The sequence below is a fragment of the Salmo trutta genome, chromosome 20, assembly GCF_901001165.1.
Source record: "Salmo trutta chromosome 20, fSalTru1.1, whole genome shotgun sequence".
Classification (NCBI taxonomy): domain Eukaryota; kingdom Metazoa; phylum Chordata; class Actinopteri; order Salmoniformes; family Salmonidae; genus Salmo; species Salmo trutta.
This window is the reverse complement of record NC_042976.1, coordinates 46,548,916-46,558,084: the sequence shown is the minus strand read 5'-3', so window position 1 is coordinate 46,558,084 and position 9,169 is coordinate 46,548,916. Positions and strand designations below refer to the sequence as shown.

The following is a 9,169-nucleotide window of genomic DNA, read 5'->3' as shown; positions in this document are numbered from 1 at the left end:
CGCTTGCTATCCTCTCCTGGGTAGGGGGCAGTATTTTGAAGTTTGGATAACAAACGTGCCCAAAGTAAACTGCCTGTCACTCAGGCCCAGAAGCTAGGATATGCATGGTAGTATTGGATAGAAAACACTCTGAAGTTTCTAAAACTGTTAAAATAATGTGTGTGAGTATAACAGAACTGATATGGCAGGCGAAAACCCGAGGAACATCCATCCAGGAAGTTATTTTTTTTTTGAGCGAGTTGTTTTCCATTGAATGCCTGTTGACTATGTTATGGGTTAGGGCCCAGATTGCAGTTCCTATGGCTTCCATTAGATGTAAACAGTCTTTAGACATGCTTTCAGGCTTGTATTTTGAAAAACGAGTAAAAATACCTTTTGGTCAGTGTACAGGGGAAGTATGCAGAGCTGGATTGGGCGCGTGTCCGTGAGCGCGCCGTTTGTTGTTTTTCCTTTCTATTGAAAACGCTATTGTCCGGTTGAAATATTATTGATTATTTAGACAATAGACAACCTGAGGATTAATTATAAACATCGTTTGACATGTTTCAATTAACTTTACCGGTACTATTAGGATGTATTCGTCTGCATGTTTTGACCGCCCTGGAGCCAGTGGATTACTGAACAAAACGCGCCAACAAAACAGAGATTTTGGGACATAAAGAGGGACTTTATCGAACAAAATGAACATTTATTGTGTAACAGGGAGTCTTGTTAGCCTGTTGAGGCCAGGGGGCAGGATCTTATCCCGGTATTGGGATTCATTGTCATGTGACCATGGCGGGGAATTCAAAACTGCAAGAGTAATCATTTCAAATAATCAACTATTTTCCTCCATTTGAAAGATATATCTCCTAAATCTAACCACGCTGTCCGATTTTCAGAGGCTTTACGGAGAATGCATAAAGTTAGGTTATGTGAGGAGAGTACATTGACAATAGCTGCGTGTAATGTTTAGCCAATTCAAAGAAGGGCATCAACAGACAGAAAACTAGCTAGAATTATGCACTTACCTTTGACAATCTGCATCAGATGACACTCAAAGGACATTATGTTAGACAATACATGCATTTTTAGTTCCATCAAGTTCATATTTATATCCAAAAACAGCATTTACAGTCGCGGTGAAATTCAGATTTTTTTTCGGCTCGAATGCTCCCAGTGAATCCAGCATTACAAATCACGGAATTACTATTCGAAAACATTGGTAAATTATAATATTGTCATTCAAAGAATAATATATTATCATCTCGTAATTGCTACCGAATGGCCAGATCTCAAAATAACTTTACTGGGAAATCACATTTTGCAATAAACTGGGTACTATGCTAACAACATAAGCTAAGCTATAAGCTAAGCTAAGCTATACCGTTAGCATTAGCATCATCTAATATCGATAATAACATTCTAAATATCCCCTTACCTTTGATTATCTCCATCAGAAGGCGCTGCCAGGGATCCCAGATCCAGAACAAATGTGGTTTCTTTTGACAAAGTTCATAATTTATGTCCAAATAGTTAGCGTTCAGTAGGCTCCCACAAAATGAGGTGGGCAGTGTAAAGTCACGCCGAAAAGCTAAAAAAAACCTGGTAAATAATCTATTTATGTTTGTTCAAACATGTCAAACGTTGTTTAGCATTAATCTTTTGGTCCATTTTTAACGTGAAACATCAGTAAACATCAGTAATATTTTCACACAACCTATCAAGTGTCTAGAATAAACGATTATGACAAAGACACTCTTCTCAGATTTATGCGCAGGCGCAAAAAATGAAGTGATGACGTGTCAACTTACAAGCATTCTAATTCGGTCTGTATTAATCACAGATGCTTCCAACAACTTTATAAAGATCGTTGACATCTAGTGGAAGCAGTAGGGGTTGCGAACTGAATCCTTTCTCACTATGGTATCTATAAAACAATGACACTAAATAGTACAGTCACAAAATTCTCATTTTTTTAAAATCTATTTTTCACAGGTTTTTGCCTGCAATATGAGTTTTGTTATACTTACAGACACCATTCAAACTGTTTTAGAAAATTCAGTGTTTTCTATCCAAACCTGAACAATAATATGCATATTCTAGCTTCTGAGTTGGTGTAGGAGGCAGTTAAAAATGGGCACATATTTTTTTCCAAAATTCTCAATACTGCCCCCTAGCCCAAACAGGTTTTAATGCAACCATATGAAGATCATCAAAGGTAAGTGATTAATTTTATCGCTATTTCTGACTTTTGTGACTCCTCTACTTGGCTGGAAAATGTTTGTATGCTTTTGTAAGCGGGGCGCTGTCCTCAGATAATCGCATGGTATGCTATCGCGGGAAAGCCTTTTTGAAATCTGACACAGCGGCTGGATTAACAAGAAGTTCATCTTTAACCTGATGTAAAACACTTGTATATTTTATGAATGTTTATTATGAGTATTTTTGTATTTTGAATTTGGCACTCTGCAATTTCACCGGATGTTGGCCAGGTGGGACGCTACCGTCCCACCTGCCCATAAGAAGCTCTCTAGGGTTACACCCAGCAGTTATGTCTCCTCAACTTGCTCAATCGCCACATTATTCAATAACAGATCTAAATTAAGTGATTTGTCCCAAAAACGATGCTTCTAGTTTTGTAGATATTTAGCACCAGCCTATTGTTAGTTACCCATTCTAAAACTGACTGGAGCTCTGTTAAGGGTGTCAGTTATTTATTTTACTTTTGCAGCCGACGTGTATACTGTTGAGTCGTCAGCATACATAGACACACAGGCTTTATTCAAGGTCAGTAGAAGGTCATTACTAAAAACATAAAACAATAATGGCCCTAGCTGGCTGCCCTACGGTACATCACACTCAACTGAATTTACATGAGAGAGGCTTCCATAACGAAAAGTCTCTGTGTTCTATTAGATCGGTAACTCTCAATCCATATGAAGGCAGAGGATGCAAATCCATAACACCTACTTTTTTTTCAGTAATAGGTTATGATCAATGACATTAAAAGCTGCACTGAAGTCTAACAGAACTGCTCCAACAATCTTCTTCTTATCAATTGTGACCGACCGGCTCGATTCGGTCTTATGTAGCAAAATTTGAAATGGTGTTTCATACATTTGATAAAAGTAGTGACTCAGAGCTAGAAAATGGTAGGTCATACACTAAAGTTGAGGAACAATGGGGAAGTAATTCTGATTTTGAAAGTTGATAAACTTGTAACCTCACTTAAGAGAAAATGGTAAACCTACTAGAGAGCTCTTCTTTGTCTACACCCATTCAGCATCGTTTACACCCTCTTAAACCTTAATTCCACACATCTCTTTAAGGATTCACATGTGAGGCCATGTGCTAAACAACCAAAGATTTCAAAAATAAAGGCTGGTTTATACTACTGGTGTAATTTCAATCTGGAGTGCCAGAGTGTGCTCTGGGTGAGCATTCATAAATTTGTCAGTTATTCTGCGCTCTGGCACACTCAGATGAGACGGCTCTTAAAGTAGATAGCCAGAGTGAATTTAACAGCTACGTCTATCAACAGTTGTTGCAGTGACATCATGAATATTCTATTGAAATGGTTACTTTCATAGTCGAGTCTTTAAATTTGTTTTAGCTAGCTAGCTAAACAATGAACCATAATCCCAGCATGAATCTGCAGGTAACTAACCAACCAGGTTCAATGATAGCTAGCTATCTAACATTAGGCTATAACTAGCAATGCAAATGGCTCTGAGATAAGAATAATATTACTACACAGATCATACGCGTAACGTTAGCTAGCGAGCCAGTCAGCTAACGTTAGCTAGCTAGCTAGTTTGTCGAAACATGTCAAACAATGTTTATAAGTAATTGTCAGGTTGTCTATTGTCTAAATAATCAATAATATTGCAACCGGATAATAGCGTTTTCAATAGAAAGGAAAAAACAACGAACGGCACGCTCATGGTCACGCGCCCAATCCTTAGTTTGAAAATGTAATCCGGAAAGAGGTGTTTTATACAACAGCCTTCTGTGTGTTCTCTTTTCGACTCCCTCTGCACATTTGCAATCAAACGCCAGAATTTTCTCCATCTCCTTAGCTATCATACTCTAATTCCACTGATTTCAGAACTCATGGCTAGCGGGAAGGTTCTTGTCTTTTTCCGAGACTTGTAATTTAACAATTGTATTCGTATTTACAGATGGCATACAAGTTTGTTATTAAGGCACACGAAAGTTCACATGTTCCAGAAGGCATTTCTGGCCAAAAACGCATTTTGACAACAACAAAAAAAGTTTACATTCAAATGGCTCTCCTGTGAAGTAATGACACGCGACATATGCCTAGCTTCCTGAAATGAGTTGTAATTTATTCATTATTTGGTCCATTATGCATGAATATGAAGGCTCAGCATTTGTTATTTGCATGTCATGCCTATGTTTGCTAATCTTTCAAAAAAAAGTTCTTACTGGTAGGTAATATCAAAAGGTTTTGCTATGAACAAGCCACCTGCCTCAATGAAGTATGGAGCCTAGTTTGCTATTTTGCCTAGAATTTCATTCTAAGTACTCCAGAGATTTTTACTATAATTCTTTATATAATTTATCTTTGTTCCATAGTATAGTTTATTCGTCTTTCGATTTAGTTTATTCATCTTTCGGTTTAGTTATGTGATTTCTCAATTTACTGTATGTTTGCCAGTCTGCTGTGTTGTCAGACTTATTTTCTATTCCCTTTGCCTCATCCCTCTCAGCCATACAGTTTTTCATTTAATCATCTAGCCATGGGGATTTATCAGTTCTAACAGTGTTTCTTGATGGGCGCATGCCTATCAGTAACCGGAAGAAGTAGTTTCATAAATGCTTCAAGAGCAACGTCAGAATGTTCGTCATTACACTCATCAGACTAACAAATATTTTTCATTGCAAGATGATCGTTTATACACAATTTTAGGCCCAGGCTTTGGAACTTAGATTTTTTTAGATATAGCTATTATATTATGATCACTACATCCGATGGGTGTGGACACTGCTTTAGAGCAGATTTCTGCAACATTAGTAAAGATGTGATCTATACACGTGGATTATTTAGTTCCTGTTCTGTTTGTAAATACTCTGGTTGGTTGGTTGATTGATAACATGAACCAGATTGCAGATGGTTGAAAGCATAGTGATAACACACTGGAAATTCAACTAACTTTTGACTGTCTTTGGAGTGGGTGAATAAAGGTTGCAATCTCATTGATCAACGTCTCAACCAAATATTACCAAATTATCCACGTTGAAATGATGTGGTTTGCCCAGTGGCCTATTACGCTCAGTCTTGAATTGTGGATAACAAAAGTAGGCTGTAATGATGAGAGTATAAAACTATTGACTATAAAAGTGCGCTGTTTTGTCGATTTATACAGTTTGTGTCATATCGGCAGGTTGGATTAATTTGCATACAGGGAGGGAACCAGGGAATCTGGTCACAATATGGACTAAATGTGATTACCATGTGTCGAAGCAACAAATCTCGATCAGATGGTGATCGGATCATCTCGTTCGGATGACGACAACCACATGTTAATATAAGGTGTAAACACAAGCCAACTTTATGATATATGTATTTGAATAAACTTTAAAGCACCGAATGCATCCCCTTAAATTTCAGTCTCATCGGGCTCATTTCCCTTTCGCACCGAAATTGAGCGTGATTCATCGGTTGTGGAAAGGGCCTCCTCAGGGCTGGGAGCTGGAGTGTCCTTAGGAATATGTAAGGTAGTGAACGTAGGCATCTTCAACTCCAAGCTCTGAGTCTGAGTAGACCTGCCGCCATGACCACAACGCAGCGACTTTAGCAGGGGCCGCAACGAGCGGGTCGAGTTGGCCTCGGAGCTCCTCAGAGTCCGTTTGTTGACATGCTCAATGGTGAGGCGGCAGCGCAGCACCTGGACGAAGACCTGTTGAAACTGGCGGGAGGAGAGGTTGTACAGGAAGGGGTTGAGCACTGAGCTGAGGTAAAAGAAGGTGTCGGCCACGGGGTGCAGCGCCACATAGCTGCGGAAGTAGGGCATGGTCCAGCTGGACTTGGGCACGGCGGCGGTCATCAGGCGACGCACCTGGTTGGGTAGCCAGCAGACAGTGAGGGAGCCCACTATTAAACCTGAGAAAAGAGGGATGGAGACAGGGAGCGAGAGAGGGGGAAGAAGAGAGAGGGAGAGTAAGTAATTAAGAATAAGGAAGTAGACTAATGAATAATGCTAATAAATGTCAGTGCATGGAGGTCTGTGCTGGTGTACAAAAAACGGCCAGTTAGTCCTTAGGGGATCACGCTGATTTCAAATTACATTTCAATAATTTAGTTGTATTTCTATTGATATTGGCATACTACTAAATGGTCCACTGATTATGAATTGAGGGCTTACATTGAAATGCTGTGAAATCCGAAAATAAATTATGAGCTACGTAAATATTTTATTCAGCCCTGTGTCACAGTGAAGTGAAGTTGAGAGTAGAAGAGCTGCATTATAAGTCGACAGTGAGTAGTCCATTAGAGAGGGTAATTACACATTCTTACTGACTCCTTGATTGTTTTAGTGAATTTCAAGACTACAACAGTACCCATTCTAATGGTAAAAATTATACAACAAATAAAGAAAAAACATCAACAGGGATATGTATTTTTTTTCATTCATGGGGGTGTTATTTGATGTGCAACAATTATTTTAAATGAAAACCCCAGAATAAAGGCAACTGCTGAAAAACATTGTCTGAACATTATCCTTGCCAAAATAAATAAAATGGGGTTTTAATAAGAATGAAAAAAAAAAACATTAATTGAGTGTATAAGTTCTCTGTGATGATGAGGTTCAGGTTCTAGAAACATTCCTCCCTGGCTAATGTATGTACTCTTTGGGGAAAACACTCATGAATAGGTTATAAACTGCATGAAAAAGTGGTAGAATAACTCCCGCACACACAGTTACCTATCTTTGTAATTTATTGTAAAACATTTTAAGTGTTTAAATTAAATAAGTATTAAACATGCTGTATTCTAACAATTTTTAGGTGTTAAAATACATGTTTAACACTGTTTAATTAACTAACACTTATTCAGTGTTGAAATAATTAAAACTGTTAAGTTTGCTTACCAACATGGACATGAAGTTGTTGATTCTAGACATACATATCTGCACTGTTCTTATTTCCAGTACATACTATGCTGCTTATCTAAAAATACACATGCAAATTGGTCAAATCCCACTGCATATGGGTTCTTTTGGCTTTGGTTTATACATCTTTTTTTTGTGCAGACTTGAATGCAGGTTGATCTTACAGAATTCTTCCAAAGTGTGAATGCACCATGAGGCAAAGTCATACAGTAGCAAGTGTCAGGAATGGGTCTCAGAAAACTCAAGACAGAGAAACTTTAAATGTGAAATGTACAGTATGCTATTTATGACTGGAAAGTAGGCTTAGATTATATGGCATCAGCCTGGTATGTTATGTGCATGCTATAGCAGGTGCACAAACCATGAAGTATGTTCTCAGCACATATTTATTATATGCTTTAAGCCTCATGCTAAAGTAGACTAAGCTGACAGTAAAGCATGTGAAGATTAAACTCCAACCCTTGGTGGTAGTGAGTTTGGACTCTTATAGCTAAGCTATTCTATTACCTACAAACATGCCGGAATTGTGTTGAAGATACAATATTCACACTCAACCATATTTCTAATGCTAAATGAATAATACTTAGTTCCACATCAACAAATGCCTCCTGAAGAGACACATTCCTGAGAGCATTGATCGACTGCATCAAGAACTCAAACGTAACAGGTCAATGGGCTCCAATTTCCCATTGAAATCAAGTTAAGGAAATAGAAATTGGCTACACCCACAAGTCAAGTTACATCGGAGGCAAAAAAAAAACCGTCTTGTTTTACAAAAATATTTTATTAATTTCAAACATCTCTAGACAATACATGCCTAAAGGGGTAAACAGAAAACTGATAGAGATACTTATATCTCTGATAGAGATATAAGTCAAATGGAAACTTCTCACAGAATATTTAGCCGGAACATATGAATATCAACATTTTCAAAGCAGGATTAGCTTATGTCATCAAAAAGACTCCAATGGTGTTCGAAACGTTCTTACATTTTGAATCTAATATACACATTATTAATGAATGGATATGAATGCTGTTATGACTCCTAATGTAAGACAGTTTTGCCAAAATTGGCACGTTTTTCAGTGTGTACGGCTGTGCATGAATATTTAAGAGATATCTTGACATTATTATAACAAACATTATTATATTATATTATATCCAAGGGTTTTGTGGTAATTTGACTATCAATAATAGATCTGGCTATTTGTTTTCTGCAGACCAAGTTGTTCTTGTGGAAGTTGGCCTTTACTTCAATATTGAAAATTAGCTTTATAATCCTGAGAGGTGTTTTTCATTCCTCTCATTCAACTGTCATGTGGTTTGAGCCATATAATTTTTACAGACAAATAATGAAATTAGAGAACTGAACTGGAACTGGAACTAGTCTAATCTGCTCATAAAAGCCACTACTTTACTTATACTTTCCCTCCTAACAGCAAGGTCCTGAGCTAGTCAACACTCAACATACAGACAGCTACCAAATACCATCAGTGGCCACCCTTCCAACAATGCAGCAAAGGGACAAATGGGACTGGAATTAAAGCACTGTATACACTGCTCCTGTGCTTTATTCCTACACATACACACATTACTCATCATACATATGGGACTGGAGCTTGGCATAAGACCCAGTGAAACTGTTGGAGGTGGGTTTTGGGACATGTAAATGCACCACTGTGATGGAACATAATTACTCCTGTATTTGATTGTGGAGACATCTATGAAGTCTGAAAATGATTTAACCCCCTTTGTGTGGAATCTTTGTTTTTGTTAGTTCTGCACAGGCTATGAAATACCAAGGCCGCCATTCAGAACAACATGGCTCTGCCAGTGCCTAGTCCAGGTGTTGGCACACTACAGTCAGACAGAGCCCCCTTGGATGTCGACACTGGTTCTCCCTGACAGGTTTACCATTCTTGTAGAATCGATTAAGTCTATCCTTTGCGTGACCTTTTAGCTAATACCATGTCCAAATGTTGAACAGAGAACCATGAAGACAATTCCCGACAGCTATTTGCTCCAAATTCCTGGGGAGGAGATCGATCCGA

General features: G+C 38.2%; 1 protein-coding gene across 1 annotated transcript in view; it reads right to left on the bottom strand.

Moving 5' to 3' along the window:
• Positions 1–5,205: 5,205 nt before the first annotated feature.
• Positions 5,206–9,169, bottom strand: part of LOC115156181 (G-protein coupled receptor 39-like) — a 29,113-nt gene continuing 25,149 nt past the window's right edge. The window contains exon 2 of the mRNA XM_029703537.1: positions 5,206–6,109. Within this exon, the coding sequence (XP_029559397.1) occupies positions 5,607–6,109 (503 nt within the window). The 3' untranslated portion in view covers positions 5,206–5,606. The remainder of the gene's footprint in view (positions 6,110–9,169) is intronic.